This window comes from Opisthocomus hoazin, chromosome 1, assembly GCF_030867145.1.
Source record: "Opisthocomus hoazin isolate bOpiHoa1 chromosome 1, bOpiHoa1.hap1, whole genome shotgun sequence".
Lineage (NCBI taxonomy): Eukaryota > Metazoa > Chordata > Aves > Opisthocomiformes > Opisthocomidae > Opisthocomus > Opisthocomus hoazin.
In genome coordinates this window covers 94,014,820-94,036,450 of record NC_134414.1, presented here as the reverse complement: position 1 = coordinate 94,036,450, position 21,631 = coordinate 94,014,820, and the positions used below count along the sequence as shown (strand labels likewise).

Genomic DNA, 21,631 nt, shown 5'->3' with positions numbered 1-21,631 from the left:
TGAGAGCCCAGGCCCCAGCCAGGCCCCCCAGGACAGGCGTCATCTTGGACGCGCTGTTCTAGCTGCAAGCTCCGAGTGAAGCTGTTGCTCAGTCTGAGGAAATGTGTGTGAGCAGGGAGGAGACAGCGAGCAGGGCAGAGGGAACAGAGTGGAGCAGAGTAAGAGCCAGACAAATAATCCCACAGAGCAGCAGGGTGCTTCAGAGGTGCATTTTCAGGCTGTGGCACGCAGTCAGTCAGGCAGCTCCCTCGCTTGAAAGCAAACCCTTTGCACGAGCCTTGTGCAAAGCTTTAACTGCTCATTTAAGTTTCAGAAAAAATGTCAATAGAGGCAGCAAGCCAGAAAAAACAGTTTAGGACTAGCATGAAGCAGATACCATTGGAATATTTGCGAAGAGCCAACACCCCCATAATGTTCTCTTGTGGTGCTTTGTATCAGTTCACACCTGAACAACTTCCCATAATGAAAGGTACCTTCTGTTGAAAGGATCTCGGCAGAGCTTTTGTTTATAAACAATCCCTCAGGAAGATTCACAGACCCCTGGTGAGTTAAGTAGCCCACATCACAGCCATGTCATGACTCAGTGCCACCAAAGCACCTATGTGCCTGCCTCGTACTGGAGTAGTTGTCATCTTTTCTCTGCCATGACTTGCCGTGTTGATTACCACTCAGTTGAGAAAAGCCTAAAATTAGGCTGTGAAGGCTTCAGAACAGAGACTGCATCTTCATAGTCTCCTTACTGCTACATCTGTCCCATGCAAAGGCAGGTGCTCTCTGAATAACACCGGTCCCAGCCATATAAACAGACAGCTTATTTAGCAATCTCTTCATTGACAGTATAATTTCCCTTGGGCAGGGGAAAGGGGTAAGCTCTTCTGATGAAAAGCCCAGGTTTACCTGCATTGACCAGATCCACATGAAGAGTTCTTCCTCTGTAAGTTCTTGACTGTAGAGCTTGGTGAGTGTTCCGCATGAGGGATGGTCCTGTGGCCAGAGGTGGCCTGATGCTAGCGGAGCACGAGAAACCCACAGGAGGCGAGACAAATTTGCCTGTGCCGAGAGGGGAAAAGAATTTCAAAGCCTTGATCCAATTTCCTGGCTCTACCCACTCAACACTGCACACTGATGGCATTTTTAAAAACACTTTGCCAGTAAAACTTTTTACCACATTTGATTAGAGAAAAGCAGGGGGAGAGGTGGCCTCCTGAGTTAGTGCCCCAGCCACAGAGTAGGAAATCTGGTGCAACCACAGAGACCTTTGCTAAGAGCAGGAGCGAAATCTCCTCGCAGTGTTGTAGGAAAAGTGGCAGTGACAGCAAGCTGAGAGGTGGCGTGGCTTTTTTAGAATCAGTTTGAGCCTTGCAACAGGAAAGACTTTTAAAATAATGATAACTTGCTATTAGTGTCAAAACTGTTATTAACATTAATTTGCCTTATCACTGTTAGTTAGATGTTGCTTTTAATGTTGACATTAAAAGTACAGGAATCGTTACGGGCATGCTAGATTCCTAGATCCGTAATTTGCATGCCATTAATATGCTATTATTATTTCACAAATAATTATTATAATACGCTTTACGCTAGCATCGATTTTCTAAAAGTAAGGGCTGCGTAACCCACAAAAAAATTCCTGTTTGTTGAAAAGGTCGAAACGCCAGTTTTCAAATGTCAAGCTCTCTCTAATTCGTTGGCCATTTTGCCCACCTGTGCCCTCCCCGTACGTATTCGTTCTGCGGGAGGGCCACAGAGGGGTCAGAAACGCCGATCAAGACGCAATCAAACTTTCGTTTTGAGAGAGGCCCAGCGCAGGCTGGCACGGAGGCCCTAATGGCGGGGACGACACCGCAGCGGGGAAGCGGGAAGCGGCGGAGTTTGTGCTGCGTTCCCTCCGACGCATAGGGGCAGGCAGCCGCGCTTCAGGTCAGCGGAGAGACCGCAAGCCCTGGCGGGCAGGGCTGCGGTGCCAGCCGCCCTCTGCCAGGAGACGAGGCGTCCCCTCAAAGGGCCCGTTCCCCGCGGGGCACAGACGGGGCCGGGGACGGCCGCATCACCACAGGCGCCTGCAGGGACGCGGAGGAGCCTGACGGCTTGCGAATGGAAACCAGGGCCGGCGTTTTGGCCACGCCGTGTGGCCACAGCCCGGGCCTCAGTGTGGCCTGGAAAGAGTCAGCAGCTCAGAAGCAGCCGTCCTCCGTCATGCCCGACAGGCTCTTGTTTTGTAAAGCAAAGGAGCATCAACTTGTAGGCAATAAAATCCAGAAACAGGCAAAATATTTTTTCCACAGTCCTAAGTGTGCCAAAAGCAAAGCGTTGTCTCCCGACACTGTTTGGGTGTGCTTGAACCAAGGCTTTGAAATGATTTCCCCACCTCTGGTAGAGGCGCGGAGCACACCCAGCCCCGCCTGACGCCCCTGCGCTTCGAGAGCGCCCCTGGCACCTCTGCTCCTGCAGCGCCCGGGGCCTGAGGAGCAACCCCCGTCAGGAAGACCCTGCTGCGAAGGGCATGCCGTGCTTCTGGAGGCAGGTGAACCACACGACCACCTCCTCCTGCAGCAGCTGTGGGCTTAGCCAGGAACCCAGTGCCTAAAGCACGAAGGCTGGAGGCGAGTCAGGCTGGCAGGGCGCTCACCCTGCTGACGGTGCGAGGGCACCAGCTTGTTCAAGCCACAATCTCTGTGCGGAAGCAGGGACCGGGAAGGAGGTGTCCTGCAGCCTGGCTGGAGGCTTTAGCAGGAAGGTGGGGTTCTCCTTTCCATCTGTGGCCCCTGTGGCCCACAGTACAGTCTGGTATCCCCTGCCACGTGGGATACCAGCCCAGCTGGGCCACTTTGATCTCCCCCAGCACCGGTACCACACCACCGTGGAGCATGGCGATGTCACTGTGCTTTCTGAAGTGGCTGGGAAGGCCCCAAGGGCAGGAAGGAGTTCAAGTGTTTTGCTTGGCCAGGAAAGAGATATTTCATATCAAACATTTTGTTGTTGTTGTTAGGGGTTACCTTCAGGGAGAGGGTGAAACAGACTGAAGCAAGCCAACAAAACCTCAGTTTCTGGGATCTGAAGAGAAATTTTGCACTCCTACCACTGAATTTCAACAGGCTCCAGGGCTTTGCCAGCCCTGGTGACACCCTGATGGCTGTCAGCAGCAGAACGCCCCTCCCCCATTTATCAGGAGCAACCACCATCTGGTAACTACTGAGATTTTAGGAAGTCTTGACTATTTTGGCCCTAGCTGTAGTGCAGGGGCAGGTTACGCGGAGTGGGTCTTTGTGCATGGGAGCATGCCTAAGCGTGGCTCCAGGCAGGAACTGTTCTGTCATTCCGCACTGCAGCAACATCCAGGATCTAAAACTAAATGAATAAAGGCCCATGTGATAAGGGTATAAATTGGTGAGGGAGCTCACAGAGGAGCAGTTAAGCTTGGTGTTTGTGCTCAACTGTTAGCCCCCAGGATCAGCAAACAAACACCAGAAACCTGATGGGAAAACCTAGCATCCGCCCCTTCCGCTGGCAGGGAATGCTGAGCTTCAGAGAGGGGGAGGAAGAGCAGGATGGGCAGTGCCGTGCTCCTGGGCTGGGAGGAAGGCCCTCACAGAGCAGAGTTGCTGCAGAGGGAAGGGGAGGAGGAACAAAAAAGAAACTCATGCTGAGAAAGTCTGCAGCTGCCCAACAGGCAACCCCAGAATACATTCCGCAGAAGTATTTTGCTCTCAGACCTGAGCGGCAGCTTAACCATGTCCGGGCTGGCTCTTCCCTTCCAGCCGAGCATCGCCTGCGACTCAACCCCCAGTGCTCCAGCCAAGGTTGGGCCTTCTCATTCCCCATCCCCAGGAGGAGCAGCCAGGCACTCGCACTTGGCCTTTTCCATGTGAAGCCGGCAGCTGCCACGCAGTCCATGCCAGATCGGAAACCCGAAGCGTGAGGCTATGTAGGCACTAACAAGCAGCAGCATTTGCCTCGGTGCAGCAGGCTGCTTGGCTGGAAAGGCGGTCTCTTCCACCCCACCAGCTCTGGCAGGTCTCCACTCAGCTTCACAAAGCAAAAATGACAATAAAGCCCAAAGCAGAACATAGAGCCTACACGTGTTTCTATTTTAAACGAAGACACCTGAATTGGGACATTCCCACCCCCACTTTAAGAGCTTGCGTGGTGCCTGCTCCAGGTGGCCGGGGAGCGGCTGCCAGAGTGTGGCAGGCACCGGGCTGCTGCCTGGAGAAGGGAAGGAGGAACACAGGCCGTGCCAGCCAGCAAGCGCAGCAGGAGCTGGGTGGTCCACCCCAGCACCCTAAAAGGAAAAGGTCCTGGGAACAAGGAACATTGGGAGTTCAGGCAGAAAACTGATGTTCGGAGACAGAGCACAGCTAACACATACAAAAAACCCAAAGGGAGTTCTCCATAGCTGGCTTAGGACAGTACACATTGTATTCTCACACTAAGGTTGTCTGATCTAAGAAAAAAAACCTTGTTGTGAAAAATGTCATTACGAGTGCAGTGGAAGAGGCAAAGGCTAAGTTGTGCTTCAGAGCAGAGGTCTGTCCCCCGCCTCCCTGCTCTCCCCTAGGTGAGAGGCACAGCGTGGCCCCTGCCTGCCCACAGACGTACCTTGCCTCCATCCAGTACTCAGAGAGCACCTTCTCACTTTGCTTTTGCAGAAGCAGATGTTCCAGGAACGAAGCGGCCGAATGCTCCAGGCTTTTTCTCCCCGGCAGAGCCCAAACAGCAGCCCTACGCGAGGCCGCTCCCCATCCCGTTCTCCGTCTCCTCCCTGGGTGTTCCATAAAGCCTCCCCTCCCTCTTCTCCAAAAGCTGCCTCCGCCTCCCTCAGCAGCATGAGCGAGGGAGACGAGGATGAGAAGTAAAAGATATTTTTTTAACCGTGAGACAGAAGAACAACCTATGAACTCAGCCGCTGGATGGGGAGAAGCGCGAGGAACACCAGGGCTACCTCTGACAGCAGGGAACGTGCTCTGGGAGAAGATGCTGAAAATGGACTGGAGCACAGCAAGGGAGATCTCAGGAAGAGCTTGTCCCATCCCCGCTCCCTCGCGGTGCCTGGAGGCCTGGCCGGCAGTGCTGGCCGGACACGGTACTGGGGACTGACAGAAAAACAGACGCCTCTGTGCAAGTTCTGCCCATGTGTTGCTGCTTACGGCTGCTGCGGCCAGGCCAGGCCGGACGGGACCTCTGCACTGAGCGGGGCTGGCGGGAGGAGCCCGGTCGGCTCCGGATCCTGGCCGGGCACACAGGCACACGGTGGCTGCGGCCCGCAAACGGAGAAGACGCAGTCGTACCGGACCCCGCTAACCTTGAGCTCTTCCGGCACGTGAAGGAATGGCATTGCTGCAGCAAATATATTCAGAAACGGGAAATAAAATTTTACTTTTTTTCTTTTTGAATGAAATCTGCCCCAGACCCCAAACCATGCCAGTGAAACGGCGAGCTGTCAGGTTGAGTTGGTGGCAGTCCGTTTCATATATTCAAGCTGTTGAACGCTGCTTGTTGACCGAGGCCCTGTACGGGGCGTACGTAAAGGGTCCGGCTGTATTTGCTTTATCAAATTGCTCTCTGTGTTCCTAATGCCTGAACAGCTACCTGGTAAATCCTGTTTTGCTCCCTGGTTTCGCGCTTTGGAGGCAAGAAAGTAAATGAAAAGACAGCCCTAGCTGGAATGTGTTGTAAGAAATAGATAGTTGAAGACCTCGGTGACTTTTACTGGTGAATTCTAAAAAACACACGTGGGATCCCAAGGCCCCGGGCTGTGACCTCCTAGGAAACCCTGATGCGCCCAGCTACGTACCACCAGACGGCGAGCACAGCAGTGCTGCTGCCCTCACGTGCTACTCAGCCAGGTGAACAAATGCCTCATCCAACTCTCAGCAAGATTTGTTCACGGGCACCCTGCCCCCGCAGGGGGTCCCGAGGCCATTCTTCTACCCTAACGCGGAGGAAAAAGTTGGAAAAAACAATGGGAACCTTTTAAACAGGATTAGGCATGGGAATTTTCTTTCTCTGTCCATGACACCTGTACAGCCCCCAGGCCGAGTGACGGAGAGGGCAGCGGATGCCTGGCTCCACCGCTGGCACTGGGCGAGGGGACTGCGGGCTCGCAGGGTTTCTGCGCCCCCAGGGCTGCCCCACGGCTCTGTGAGCTGCCCAGCCCGCGGCGGCGCGGTACGGCTGTGAAGCATCGACGCGGTTCTGCTCCCCAGCTCACCAGCTTTGGTGCCAGGCCAGTGAGGCGAGGGCTGCTGCCACTGCCGGCCTGTGGCCCCGGCAGCCTGCGGGCACAGACCCGGGCAGCCCGCGCAGGGTGGCTGCAGGGGAATCGCCGCTGTGCCGCTGCTGCCTGGAGCCACAAACCCGTCAGGACACGCAGCCTGCTCCAGGTGGCCCCAGTCAGCACTTTGCTGGTTCCCTCGGAGAGGGAGCGCTCCGAGCGGCTCCTGGAATCAAACATGGTGGTGGAACAAGACGCCCGAGTGCCTGAGCAGAGGGGGTGGCCGTACCTGCTGGCAGCAGTGTCTCCTGGGCCACCCTTACCTCGCCGAGCGACCTAGCAAGTAAACTCCTGTCACCCCTTCCAGATGCTTTCCCAGGCAGGTAGATCACAGACCCTTGTGCCAGGCGCCGGATTAGCCCCGCAGTCTGTTCATTCCCTACAGCTTCCATCCCTCCCCCACGACGGGGTAACCCATTTTCCTCTGGGAACACTTTCCCAGACACTGCTCTGACTACCGCAAGACCGAGGAGGCAGTAGCTCGCTGCCGCTTTGTCCCCTGGAGTCAGGCTAGTTCCTCCTTCAGTGAGCTGCAGAGAGAGATGAGCAGGGAACAGGGTGAGCTGCCGCTTTCGCTAGAAAGTGCAAAGGGAGAGCCCCGGCTGGTTCAGCTGCTGCCAGCTGTGTGCCCGATGGGACGATGCAATCAAGACCTTTCTAAGCCTTAGGCAACCTGTTACTGTAATTTCATACCTGGGATGCACGTGTCAGTTTTTCTGATCCTCTGCCAAGTCTTCAGTCTTCCCATCACAAACCACTCCTCCACCATGGGAACCGTCTGCTCTCTACTGGTGCTGTTTATGTGATGAGCCACGTCCAAATGCAATGGAGGTTGGCAGGTTTTTGCTGTTCTTGGCTTTCACCGGTTTTGTTTGTTTGTTTGTTTTAGTTTCATAGCACTTACCGTTCAGCAGCCTTTACACTCAGTGGTCTGAGTGGAAGACAGCACCACAACTTGTAAATAGGAACCGGAGAAAAACTCACCAGTGATCTCTTCTTAGCAGCAGCTCTCAGTCACAGGCGGCTACCCAGTGACAAAGCCATACACTGTACCAGACGTCCTTTTGAATTTAGGATACCAACACGCTGAAGCCTTTGCCCTGCTGGTACAGACGCCGATATCCATGCGCTGTCTCCAGCAAACCAGAACCTCATTGTCTCCGGACACACAGAGGGCAATTTTGCACTTCTGAGTCATGGTTGGGTTTTATTTTTCATGAGTGTTGCTTTAGTTCAATCCTGTTTATCAGCCAAGCTCCACACGAAAAATAAACAGTGTACAACAGATCCTGCTGCCTCTCACCTTCATTTTACGGCACCTTTGGATGCATAAACACCACCCCCAGCACAGGCCCCACGGACAGCACAGTGCTTGTTATCCCCACCCTTCGTACCCCGGGGCTTCACGACCCCACAAGCACCACCCCAGCAGCTTGGCCAGCCTGCCCAAAGTCCTGCTGCTGCTCTCCACTCCGATGGGATCCCCGCTCTCCTTGCCCTCACCTACATCTTCCTGCCTGCTCTGTAAAGGTGGGGAAACGCTGCCCGGGCTGGCAAGGCGCAGTGTCGGACACCAGCAAGTCCCAGACCTCCTTCCCCCTCTGCCCCAGCGCCGGGGAATCGGCAGCCACTATGTTAATTCTTACTTCTCAGAGGAAGAAAGGCAGTGCTTTGGCAGCCGTCCCGGTTCTGCTGCTGAAAACCACCCCCAGCAGCGGCAGCAGCGGCGATGCTCCTGTGGGCACCCAGATGGCTTGCAGCTCTGCCAGGTTTACGCAGAACTGCAGCAGCAGACATCAGCCACGGGGACAAAGCCCGATGCTGGCCCCTGGGCTTGGCGACTCCTCCGGCTACGGCAGTCTGACGCCCAAATGTTCCTGCTGCGCTCCTTCCCTTTGGTCCTTTCTGTAAGAAAGGAGTTATTACTGCGCCAGCTGTAGAAAAGATTTTTTTAGAAATTATTTATTTATTGTCAGTCCTGCCCCAGGCAGGGAGAAGCTGAGCCAGCAGGCAGGGACTTAGGACTTCCCAGCTGAGGTATTTTTAACTGCAAAATAAGAAATTTCAAAGCTGTTTGGCATGGCAGAGAATCTGTGTAAAGGCAGAGAGTCCACACCAAACCGCTCCCGCTAACGCAAGCTGTATTACTTCAGACAGATCTGGGGCTGTTCTGAGCTGTGTCTTGCATCACTGGGGAGACGGGGGACACCTGGGTCTGCAGCCCCGCTCCCCTGCTGCTGCTGAGCTGCCCCCGCAGCCCCTGGAGAGGAGCCCCGTCCGACTGACGCCTCCCCGCAACCCCGCTGCCTTTTCGGTGCCAGTTCTGCGCACACCAGCACCCGCGCAGCCGCCAGCGCTCTGGGAAGGGACAACGGGCTCTGCTCACACGGGCCGGGTCTAAACCCGGGGACAACGCGAGCCACCGCTGGGCCGGGACCTCCCTGGCGAGGCGACAGAAAGCGAGAGCTGCAGCCGCCTCTGGTAGCGTCTCCTGCTGCTGCAAGGGAAGCACTGAGTTAGACTGGGAACGAGCTTTAAATCCAGGAGTCTGACCTGAGAAGCATTTTCAGTTTTCTAACTGGGATTGCATCGCACCCTGGAAGCCCTGAAAACTCTACAGCAAAGAGCACGGCTGGAAGCAGTCAGAAAGCCTCCGCTGTACGTTCACACAGGTTTATACAGAACAGGCAGGAGAATGTTTGAAGTGTGGCTGCAGGAGCAGAGATGATCATCTGCAGTACAAGGCAGAGCTCTTGTGCCAGCGCTTGTGAAACACCTGCAGGATTTCCTTGGTTTTAAATCCTTCCATCATTTGGGCATGAAATGCGACATTGTGTAAGCTCACTCAAAGGGATGATTTAATTCACAAGGCTCAAGAAAGAGAAATGTTTAAAAAAACAGATTGTAATTTTCTGTGTCTGTTGAAAATTATTTCCAAATACTGTAGGGACTGAATTCAGGAGAAAGAGAATATTTAGAACAGCACAAAGCAGTACTGACAGCTGGAAGCTGGACAAAGTTAACAACAGGAAACAGGCATTTCAGATAAAGCCACAAGAAAACGAGATGCTTTTTCATGCAGAGGAATGCTGACTTCGCAAGGCGGCCGGCTCAGAGCTAGGGCCCCTTACCAAGGAGGATGTGGCTGTAGTAAGTCCCCAGCACTGCCCATCCTGATCTCTCCCGGACGCTGCTGCTGCTCTCCTTGCCTGCTCAGCTTTCCCTTCTACGGCTAAAGTCATCCTGCCGGCACCGCTGTGATTCACTTTCACCTTCTCTCCCCCCAGAATAAAAGGCAGAGGCGATTCTGGCCCGGAGGAGGACGGACATCGTGCCTTGCTCAGCTAGTGGCCACAGACACGTGCTGGAAGAGGAACCACGAGACGACCCAACCAGCTCTAGAGCCCAACACTGGTGGCAGATCCTGTCCTCCCTCCCTGCTCCAAAGCCTTCATTAAACAAGGTGATGCTGTTTAATTGGCTCATGGCTTTGCCTCCTCAACTGCAATCTCTTGCTTTTCTGCTCCAAAATCCCAGGACAATGACTTCTGCCAACAGAAGCGGTGTGGTGGGTCCCTGGCACCGTGTCCCCATGAACACACGCCCCGGGAAGCTGGGCCCTTGCCAAATCCAGCCCAGCCCAAGGCCAGAGGAGATTCCTGCCTGGGCACAGGGCAAACCGGCTCGGGAACAAGACGTTCCCCAAATCAACACAAGGCCTGGCAACTCAGCTCAGCAGAAAGGAAGGGTTTGATGCTACAGCAAACCTGCTTGTAAAAAAGGGTAATAATGAACCATCATGGGAAAAAGTCCTACATGAGAGAATGTAACTAAGCAGCAGTTTCACTTGAGGCTGGTGCAGACCTCTGACCTCCTCCTAAAACAGAGCTGAACACAGACCTAGGGCTTTGCCTCTCACGTGGAGACCCTTTTGGGCAGCAGGCTATCAGCTATCTTAAGCACTCCTGTTCTGAGGTTACTTTGAAGAGAGATGATTTTTTCCTCTCAAAACACAATTCCTGTTCCCCAGGCATGTGCATGCAGATATTTTCCATCCTCCTCTTTCCGAAGGGAAGGCCCTTCCCTGGTGTGTGCAAGGAAGGCGGCACTGGCACTTCTAATCCAAATGGAAACAAAGGCCACTGCCCCACAGCTCCACCTGAGGGAGAGGAGACAGGTGCAGAATGGAGTAAGAATAGCTGAGAGCCTTTGGAAAGGCATCTTCGCAGTGCCAGCTGGGGAACGTGGGACTGAGACACCAGCAAGAATTGTGTCTGCTCCTATGACAAGTCCTCTGCTGGATCTCCCAGCTGCCTGCAGCAGGCACCCATATTAAATCCAGTTCCTCAGATGAAAGGCTTGACGGAATTCCCCTGCCCCAGCGGTTCTTCATGTCCAGCTTATGGTTGGGTCAATACCTTTCTTCGGTTCAAACAGTTCTTTGACACTCAGAACCGCCACCCCTTTTTAGATACACTCCCTCCAACAGCATCAATCCTTCCTTCAGCGAGGAACAGTGAACTGCAAGTTCATCAGCGGGGGAAGGCAGCGTTGCCTTTCACACAAACCCAAGAACCTGCTCCGTATTCCGGACTGTGGCAAAACATAACCGGAAGAAATGGGCAAAACAAATGTAAGGAGGAAACCATGCCTTTGGAAGTATCTCCTCCTTTAGCCCTTCTCAAAAGGAAGTTTCACCCTGCGAAAAGGCAGCTGTCCCCTGAAAGGATTAAGAGGTTACAGGGCTGGCTCCCCGTTTTCTCTGGCAATACTTCATGGTCTGTGCTACACAGGAAATACCCTACAGGCCCTGTGGAGTCACCAGGGTTTCCAGTACTGCCAACATTCTCCTCTCGTCGTTTTGGTAGCTCAGCTTTCCCTTTATATTTGGCCTTTGGACAGAAGTCCCATCTCCACCGGCAGGAGGGATTCCTTTTGCTGCCCAGCAAACTATGCTAAGTAATCCTAGCACAGCAGTAAACACCTGGAAGAGCCCAGACATGCATCTGAGGGGGGGACACCCCAAACCGCTGCTCTGCCTGATTCTCTGCCATTGACTGTGACTTCAGCAATTATGTGGGAAAGGACCAGGATTCTCCCTTTTTAAAGCAGCCTGAAACTCCCTGGTCTAGAGACGACGTGCCGCTGGCGCTCCAAAACACACCTGCGAGGGCCGCAAACCGAGCCGTCCCAGGCTCCGTGCCGGTGCCCAGAGCCCGGGCTGCTCCTCCCCGGCAGCAACGAGCCCCCAGCCCCCAGCAGCGCGGCGGGTGCTGCCCCGGTACCCGGCTGGCGAGCATGGTCCCAAGGGACCCAGCGGTGCAGCAGACCCTAAACCCCTTGTGAGCGACTGCGCCAATTTGTAGAAAGGGTGGAAGCAAAACCTCTGGCAAGGGACAGCTGCGGAGCCGGGAATTTAAAGATTTCTTTTTTTTGGCTTTTTTGTTTTTCAGTGACTGTGGTAAACAGAAATGAAAATACTGTTGCAAGGCACAGTTTTCACAGTTACAAAACCTAGCAATAAATTAATTTTTTTAATGTTTAACTAGACTGATGAAGAAGAAAGTGGTCCATTACCTCAACACAATTATTCCGGTGCCTAAGCACATGAAGGCAGAACACTCAAGTGGAAAATCCCACACGGTGGCACTGACCAGGCTGCTGGCACACTTCAGGTCTTGCTAATCTTCCAAATTCTAGAAACAGCTTTGTTACAATAAATTACAGCCCCTTCAGCATATTGCAGAACTTTTTAACCTTCTTCTCTCATTCTCTAATCCTATGTCCCTACAAACACACACGGGTTTTCTGTAAAATAAAGTAACTGTGAACTGCAAAGCCACCATCCACCTAGGAAAAGTGGACTAGTTACAGAAAAGTAGGCTAGTTATAACCTGCTCTGTAGAAGTGACTAGCTTTGAATACTAAGAGGGTTGTGTTATTTTAATGTACTACATGGCATACTGGTCTCTAGCTTTTTCATTTCAAAACTAATGCATAAAACCAGTAGGAACCCAGCTCCTTTGCTACCCCCGGCTGTACTTATGATATTCTGCATCATCAGTTTAAAAGTTAACAAGTTTCATTTTTAACAGTGTCATGAGCTTGCACCGCTACGATACACGAGGAAGAGCCACATGCCAAAACAAAGTATCAAACTATCCCTTAGAGAAAGTGTCTTGAGTTGCTTGGGTTTTTTTGCTTTGGTTATCGTGTGCATTTATTCCAGGAAAGAACTAGAAGGACTTTTTAAATATTCATACTGTCCACATGCAAACGAAAACTGCATAAGGCATATCCTGTACAAGAACCAACAAGATTCCCCCCAAAAGAGCTGGTTCCAAACTAAACATTAATCCAAACAGTGTAGCAAATCTTGGGTGGTTTAATTTTTTTTTTCCTCTTTTTCCCCCCTCAAGAATACCTTTTCTTGAAACCACCCCACAGCACACACTTGTATCCCAGACACACAGAGAACATGAAGAACTGTCAGAAAACAGCAGCAAGCTCACAGTCTGTATCTTTTAAAGAAATGCAAGAAAAAATAATACCGTGAGGTCAAGCATCTCTATTCTGACATCTTTCGACTTCCAGTTTCTGGGAGTTCAAGTCAATTTGTTGTTAAGAACAGAGAGATAAACCACACAGAAGCTAATTAAAACGCAGTTAGCCATTATGCAAAGAGTGGTGATACTACCACCCATTAATCACATGAAATTATATCTACAGGGAAGTGCCCAAGGTGATCTTTTCTCGCATTTTACCCAACTGTTCAACTGTTTATAGAGAAACAGAAAATTAAAAATTAATTATATCTTTGAGCAATGACAGCTGTGTATCAAGCACCTTGATAAAATAATTTCATATGCCAATAAAAAACACATCTAGAAACAGTAAAAAATCTAGAAACTTCAGTTCTCTTGCTGTGAAAGACGATGTTTAGCAAGCCGGCATTCTCCATCACTCAGCGCACAGAGTACCAGCAAGACAAAATGTATTGAAATAAATCGGAACAAAGCATAACTCCAACCTCTTCATCCATTGCAAACAGCTATTTGTGAAATTTTTTTGTAAAGCTGGTAAACTTGTACATTATAACGTACAGGCCCTGGCCACTTGACTCGGTGCACACTGTAGCAGGCAGTTTTCCGGCGTACTGCACTGTACCCACAGCGGACACCCCTTCACTGAAGTGGACACCCACATCTGAAAAGGAAGAAGGAGAGAATATGGCTTCCCTGGAGGTAAAACCTAGCCTTTAGTCCACCACCACCTGGAGACACAGCAACGACCACACAGCCACGACTCCCGCACACCCCCAGGTCCCTTCACCTGAATGCAAAGCCAGGCATGCCTGAAGCGCTGGCCCTCCACAGCCCCAAGGACGGTACCAAGTATTCTTATGTCTGCGAAGAAATTTGTTACCGTAAGAATGAAGAGCAGAGCGGAACAGGCATGGAAGGTGCTCACAGAAAGCGCAGCAGAAGCCAGGCACACCACCAACAACCTCAAGCCCGCTCAGACGGCTCCTACATTTTAACGACTTGCACCTCACAACAGTACAAGCTGGCATCAGTCTTCATGACCACAAGGAAAATTTCAAGGAAGCCATCCTTTGAAAGCTTTTAATACCAAAACACAGATCAACACGCGACCTTGCAAACTGACATAACTGAAGCTTCCTTCTGAAACAAGTAAGCGTATTTACAGGGGCCTGCACATTCACTAATTTCAAGAAGAGAATCCAGTGGCAGATGAAAAATGGAAAAGCATCTTACAGCTTTCCAATCAAGTCTCCTGGCTGCATGCTAGGAGAAGCAAAGTGACAGGCCTGTTGCCTTTGGACCGGGAGACACAAAGGGCGATAGAGTTTGGGCCAAAGGCATAAAAAATTATCCAAGTCACTAGATGGAGAAGGGTTTTCAGACTGCTGTAACCAGTCTTCTGAATGGCTGATCTCTTAGACAAAATACAGCAGGCATTACTTACTAAGCTCAATTTTACTCTCACTACTAGAGGAGACGGCACAAAAGCTAAAACAGCCTCAGAGTTAGATGATGAATATAAACTAATCTGCCAATAAAAAAAGGTTTAGTTTTTCCTACTAAGCATGCCTGGCATGTTTTGTATGCATAACTACATTTTAAAACTGCCTACTGCAAGATTTCCATTTCCACTAAAAGTAACAAATTTAAGTGCCGAGTGAGTCCACAACGGTCAGAGACACACGAATTGTATGAGACTGATCCCTTCTTATAAATTGTTCTCCTACGCAAGCCTGTGTCCTAGAGCCATAAATCATTATACTGCTGCTGCAACTAGTTGCTTCAGATCCTACAGACAACTACTGTCAAATATTATGCAGTACACGCCGCCAGATTCTGCAATTTCGAGCTACTTAATTAAGCACTCGGCTCCTGTGAATATCCTATCGATGCAAATGATAAGCAGCGAGAAAGCACAACACACAGACTGCTTCTCTCCTGAAGTTTTAAAATAAATTATTCATCTGAAAGAAAATTATCTCCATTCTAGCAAAATTCTGACCATCTGGAGCCTCGTTTATTACTTATTAAGAAAGTTAACGAGTCAAGCAAGCTGGGTCTCCAGGCATTTTCCTGCTCTGGAATTGCTTGGTAAGAAACTTTGTTCTTTCATTTTCTCAAATAAATTATGAACCTACCTTCAGCAGCTCACTGCGTCCGGTCCCTCCAAATCCCATATTTGTGCAAACCAGCAGTCTGAAGCGCTGTGAAGCTCTGCTGCTGCTGCTACCACAGTAACGACGATGATTCAAGGGCTTAAATACTCCCTTCTGTTACTTGCATTAACATATTAAAGCAATAAATTATTAAAGCAATAAATTACTAGATCAACATTAAGGGCTGTAAAACGAAAAAAAAAAAAACCTATACACAAGTTGACCTTGGGCTGCCAAACCACAAACTACGCTCCATACTGTGTGAAACCAAATCAGCCCCTTAAAAATGTCATCATGTAGTTTTTACATATTTTTATTTGTCAGCAACAGAAAGCAAAGAAGAAAACAAGAATATACACAAACTATATACACAGGTATTGGACTAGAAACAATTCCAACACAAGTTACAGAAGACTCAAAATTAAATTTAAAACATCACCAAGTAATCTCATGAAAAATTAGCTTCCCGCTCCTCCATTACAGGTTCAGTTGATTCAAATGATGCCACCACAGAGGAACAGCAACGGGAGACCTCTTTTCCTCTTGGATGCCAGGCGCAACACAGGCCAGCTCGCCAGCAGGAGTTCTGTCCTGCAACTGACACTGGGAACAAACTGACTTGATTTCCACCCACATCAGAAACTCATGTCATAAAACCCAATGCAAGTTTAGCCCCCTCTTAGCAGGTCAGCAGAGAAGGCAAGGTGCTGAGAGTGCACCATGTGGGACCATGCCATGCCACTGCCTGACACCATCTACTGACAGCGGGTATGAATTTCAAAGGACTGTCAATCTGGCACCTCTTGGCAGTATTCAATTCAAAGCAAAAATTTTAATAAAGCAATTAATACTAGTTTGACAATATCAAAGTTAGCACAAACACATCGATCTTACTGATACCATATAAAAAAATCTCTAGATTTAATAGGCAAACAAGTTCTCTATGCCAATTTCCAAGATCTTTTAAGGCAACATAATATTGCAATTAAAGCACATGAGCTTTAAATTTTCTCATTTATTCAGAAAGCCACTTCAGTTACACAAACCTTCACTGTTTCAAATTAACGTCAACAGCTTATGTCCTGATCCTGAGAACAGATTCATTTAAGTGGGATTACTCTCATACACTGTTTACTTGTGCAAGTATTTGCAAGATTCAGCCCTGAAGTCGCTAAGCAATTTGTAACTATGTTCCTCAGTTGGGAATAAACTCACCTTGAACTCAGTAATACATTGTTCTGTCATGTGCCATCATATTTTCTTAAGTTCTGCAAAACCATGTTTATATATATTAATTCACAGGCAGGTGAGAATGTCAAGAAGAAGAGATGAGGGGTTCTTAGAAGCCACAGCATCTATAATGGCAACCAAGGAAACATGCACAGAAACTGAACACCACACAGCTGGAGGTGGTAATCCTCAAGAGATAAATACTAACAATAAACAGTTAGGTTGTCTTCTACAAAGTTGTTTGTGTCAGTCAAGACCACTGGGCACTTTGCAGCACCTAACACATAAGCATCTGGAGGGGGGAAAATGTCTCCCATGTCAATGAGGTCAAGATTTCACCCCAACTACTAAGTTTGGGTGGAGGTGAACAGGACATTGCGCTACACTAAAAAAAAGACCCACTCTTGCTGACTTTTTGGAGAAAGCGAGCAGCTGTTTCAAAGCAAGTTCTACATGTCACTGAGGACAAAGAAAAGTATGTTATCCAGTTGAAGCAGCGTGTAGCTTACATTGTCAAGTAGCAGCTTGAATTTTCCAAGAACACTGTAATTAATACCCATATTCTGTAATCACGTGTCCAGGGACCTGCTTTAAACACTGCCCAAGAGGTAGCACAAACTGCAGCAGGACAAAGACTTCCTCAGTACTATCCTAGGCGATCACAGTCAAGCACAGAGGCCAAGACTGTGCCTTTGAGTTGTGAAAGCAACATTTCAGTATCTTCTGAGTATTTCTCATCAAGTGCTGACTCCGAAAGACCCCTTTTTAGCTTCAGAACAAAGCCTAGAAAAGCAGGGAGCACAAACATGTATATGATTTGGAAAGACTTCAGTATCTATTAATATTAAACTAGGCAGGGGATTAATAGATTACATTCAAAGGCACATACACCAGAAAAACGCACACTGGACCAAAAAGTTAAACTATTTGTTACACTACGACACATAGAACCTGTTTGTAAATTCTCAGGAAGAATCAAGGAGCAAACATCCCTTGCTCAGTTTGTTTCTGTTAATCACTAAACACAACAGATATGAAGTATTTTCACTGAAAACATTTTTTTCTATTTCTCTGTCCTGTAACTCAAGACAAGCAGGTTGCAATAACATTAGCAGGCCATACGTCTAAAATCCATAAAAAAGAATTACACTTTTATATCATCAGAAAGTTTGGAATTAACAGCCCCAAGATATTGAAACAAATAGTTATAACAGACTCCAGTCAAAGGCAGAAGTAACTTAAAGAAGATCAGTATCTGTAGTTAAACTAGCCACACTAAAAACCCACCCACCCTCATTTTTCAGGCATACCCACTAAAAAACTCTCTTCTAATAGAAGGTCTGCTGCTGTGGTTTCCTCAGACTGTTTTCAGACTAATACCCCATGTAGAAACACGGCATGAGGACAATGAATGAAGGACAATTTACGGCGTACCTGGGATCTCCACTAAAGCACAGGCTGCCTAGACAAGGTTGGAGAGGAGAAAAGTTGCTTCTTGCTCATATTCACCGTAATGCCCACGAACAGACCTTGGGAAATGGGCAGAAAATGCATTCCTTGTGCTCTACGTTCCTGCTCTGAGCTGTTCATACCCGCTCAGGGTTCTTGGAAACAGGTGCCATTTCAGGGGACTCCAGTATTCACACGCTAGAGCACTTCAGTCCTGCAAGCCAGCCAGTTGTTTTTGGGAATAAAGAAGTGAAATGACCAATACATCATAACATCCTCCACCGTATCTTCAGCTTTCACTCACGGGATTCCACAGTTTATATTCACTTCACGAAAACAAGTTCAACATGCCTGCATCCCTTCTTTTCTTTCTGTTCCTTCTCCTCTTCATGTACAAGGAGGCAGCCAAAAAGAAGCACCAGGTCAGGATTTACGACTTCAAAATACGATTTCTAACAAAAGCTGAAACTCCGCTTCTTACACAAACTATCCTCTTCCTTGGAATGCTTTACGTAATGTTCTAGGAAAAACTGACCACACACAACTGGGAAAATATTAGTGTTGTCACAAATTTCTGTTTTTAAGCAAGCCCTCCTCTGCGATTACTGGAAAACATACAAAACTTGAAATTAATTTAAAACACAGTAAGAAGTTATGGCCAAGGGCAGAAGTTAAGTGACTAAATTTCAGTAGATGTGACTTCCAGCTGGTGTTTCAGTCAAACTATCACTCTGATTTCACCCCAGCAGCACAGCTGTATCACTCGAACAGCAATTTGCCTCCTCTGCAGCAGCGCCTGCAGTCGGGGGAAATTACTGCTCTGGAGGCCGCACGCGTTACACCCTCACCGTGCTGCGGGCAGACCCCCTGCCCAGGGTCAAACACGCCCGGGTTGGAACAGGAGGAGAGGGGGACAGAAGAAGACGGCCCCACCACACGCCCCCCCCTCCAACCTGCGGGCAGCAGGTGTTCCGAGGGGCACCGCTCACCGGGCAGCACGTCAGCCAGCCTCCAGCAGCCGTCCTGGTGCCTCCCCCTCTGAGCAGCGTGACAACCACCGGCCGCTCCAGCGTGACCTCGCTGTACAGCGCGGAGCGGCCCACAGAACCTCAAGCCCTACAAACTCACGAGCTATTCACATACAAATCCTTGAACCGACTGTGACAGACGAGAGGAAGGGTTTGCCGGGTAAGGGCTCCAACTCTGCAGAAATAGGGCTAGATGAAGCTTATTGCTCAAAGCACTTTGTAACCCTTCGATGAAATGTGCTATGTAAGTGCAAAGTACTATCATTAAGTCACGCTAAGATTTTTTAAAAAAATATCTAGGAATTTCTCAGCATTTCCCTGTTTACCTAACAGACCAGTTCTTTATAAAAATAAATATTGGGAGGACAAAAGGGACAGTTCTCTTCCCAATTTTAGTAAACAAGTTTCATTTTTCCATGCTAAAATCTGCAATATCTTTCAAAAAAATATCAAAACACCTAAGAGAAACTGAGGGTGCATCAGAGTTGCTTACAACTCACCTACTTTATTCCCGTGGCTAGGATATCACCAAAACTTCTAAACCTCACAGATTTTCCTGAAAGGCCACAGTATCAGAAACAGTATTTGGCAAAGACTTGATGAAGAACAGTTTCCTAACACTCAGCAGTAACCCTCAGAATAAATTTAAGTGGAAAATACTTAGCTTTTTTCTCTTTGATACCCCCCCCTTAATTCAGGTACAGCTATGTTTTGTCCCTCCCATTTCTACAATATTTCCAGTTTCATGTATTTAGACCAAAGACACTTTCCAAAAGCTCGTGTACAACATCTTTATATACACTACAAATTCAAATTACCAGACTATAGTCAGACATTGAATATATAAATAACTTTGCAAACTATTTACAGGTTTTAAACTAATCAGGTTCCAAGCAACCAACACTCTTTAAGGCAAATTCATTTGTATGACTGGCTGTCTGACCTTCCAGCATTTCGCTCCCCTCCCCAACCCCCTAGAAATGATAGGCAATAAACACGAAACTGAATTACCTCTTGCCCCTGTATTGATAGAATTTCTTGTATGGAGAAATGATCTAGCTACTTATGATCTTTCCTCAAAACAAGGAAAAATGTGTAGAAATGCATTTCTGTGTTTGCGCGTCAAGAAAATCATTAAGGTGCATACCAAGAAGTGGAAATCCCAGTGTCTCATAACAACATAATTTTTGTATGCACTTGACAAATGGATTTGGGAATATGGGGAAAAGCATCAGTTTAAAGCTGCACAACCCTTTTAAGTACTTATGCATTGATAAGCTCATCAGATAGATACACAATCTGAAGAGCTCAAAGGGATTTTCTGTAAGAGGTGACACTGTGCAATATAAAATGCAGCAAAGAGTGGATTTTCAAAGCATGTGTTTAACTACATTAGAATTTTTCTCTTACACCGTATTGCTGTGCAAGATACTGTTCACCATTTAAACGGATTCTGCACATCTTGCCAATCCTTATATTGGAATAAAAACTGGCCATTTCAAATAGTATCTTTTTGTTACAACACTGTATTCTTAAGTGCAGTCACAGTGCAATCCCTTTTGTCAATGCATGACTGAAGCAACCAAGCACGTTCTGGTGAAGTAGATAGGACTCACCAAACGTGCTTAGTGCCTTCCTTTAAGTCCCAATCATCACTTTGTTCTTACTATTTTTCAATGCCCTGATTAGGTCTTTGTTTGGAAGTAATTAGCTATTGTGGTTTGAAGGATTTTGGAACAAAGCAGAGACTTTATACTGAATGCAGAGGTCATCTCCAACAGAGACAAAAGGTGGCAAATTATCGATTAGCTTTATATTTAGAAGCATCCCTTGGTTCACTGCTAGGATTGCTCCAGTCATCTGCTTCAGGTGTCGTCTTGTAGTGTCGCCATGCTGACTTATTAAAAACGGGAAGTCTTTCAAATGATTCACTTGAAAGGGCCTACAGAAAAACAAAAGCAGAGGTAAGATATCAGCAGAGACGCCAAGAGCAAGATGATACTCTGGGGAGTGCTACTGTTACTACTTCTGTAGCGAACAAGTGTCTCAATTTTGCAAGTGTTACATGTCACAACACTATTCTGAAAATACTCTGGCTCTGACTAATTGTTCTAGTCCTAGTCAAAGTACTAGTCATAGTAAAAGTTCAAAGAAAATAATAACACTTTAAAATATTCCCCTTTTTTCCAGGGAGTGGTGTCTACAAAGATAGCAAGAAAAAAAAAAAAAACCCACAAGAAAACTTGTGGTCAAAAACACTTCAAGGAGATTTGTCATTGACACTGGGCAGAGAGCTACTTTACTTAAACATTTCACTTCAACAAGCTCAGACTCTGTCAGCACACCGATCTGTGAGGACTGATCGAGTTCAGTCCATCAGCATGCCTTTCACCTCTGAAAAAGACTAACTTTTTCTTCCATAGATACATGCACAGGATTAAACCCATTAGAAACTAGAGTTAGCACAACTCACCCACTACATATGGCAAGGCACAGTGACAAGGCTAAGTCAACGACCTGCACATCAGCTGTACACTATATTCTTTTAAATTCCCTGATGAAATTCAAGCAGTTAGTTTCAACCTTCAGCCCCGGAGTAGCCTGGGATCTCCCAAAAATGACAACGGGATCAATGCAGTCTATTGCATAAAAGCCAAGAACGGCATAGAAAAAAAAAAAGTACCAGTCAGGAGTGAGTCAGTAGTCTTCTCAGTGTTCTTCTGATCAAAACTTTCAGAATCAAAAAGTATTAACAAAAATTATCTCTCATCACACAGTTCTTTGAAAATTCAGCACTTGCGATGGATTAACAAAATGCAAAAGATCCAAAACAGGGGATGGCAGGGCAGCGAGAAAAATCAAAGCAAGCTCACTAGTATTAGTGCCAGGTTAACATTTGTAACCTCTGCTTTTAAGATTCTGCGTAACTGATTTAGGTAGAATACAATG

The 21,631-nt window shown here is 48.1% G+C and overlaps 2 protein-coding genes across 4 annotated transcripts in view; one reads left to right on the top strand and one right to left on the bottom strand.

Annotated features, from left to right (window-relative positions):
• The window catches only part of PCYT1B (phosphate cytidylyltransferase 1B, choline), a 46,271-nt gene extending 38,716 nt beyond the window's left edge, over positions 1-7,555 (top strand). For all 3 annotated transcript variants that reach the window (XM_075429885.1, XM_075429894.1, XM_075429878.1), the window contains one exon: positions 4,650-7,555. In XM_075429885.1, the coding sequence (XP_075286000.1) occupies positions 4,650-4,856 (207 nt within the window). In that variant the 3' untranslated portion in view covers positions 4,857-7,555. The remainder of the gene's footprint in view (positions 1-4,649) is intronic.
• A 7,717-nt stretch (positions 7,556-15,272) lies between these two features.
• The window catches only part of PDK3 (pyruvate dehydrogenase kinase 3), a 58,631-nt gene continuing 52,272 nt past the window's right edge, over positions 15,273-21,631 (bottom strand). The window contains exon 11 of the mRNA XM_075429864.1: positions 15,273-20,624. Coding sequence (XP_075285979.1) covers positions 20,481-20,624 — 144 coding nt within the window. The 3' untranslated portion in view covers positions 15,273-20,480. The remainder of the gene's footprint in view (positions 20,625-21,631) is intronic.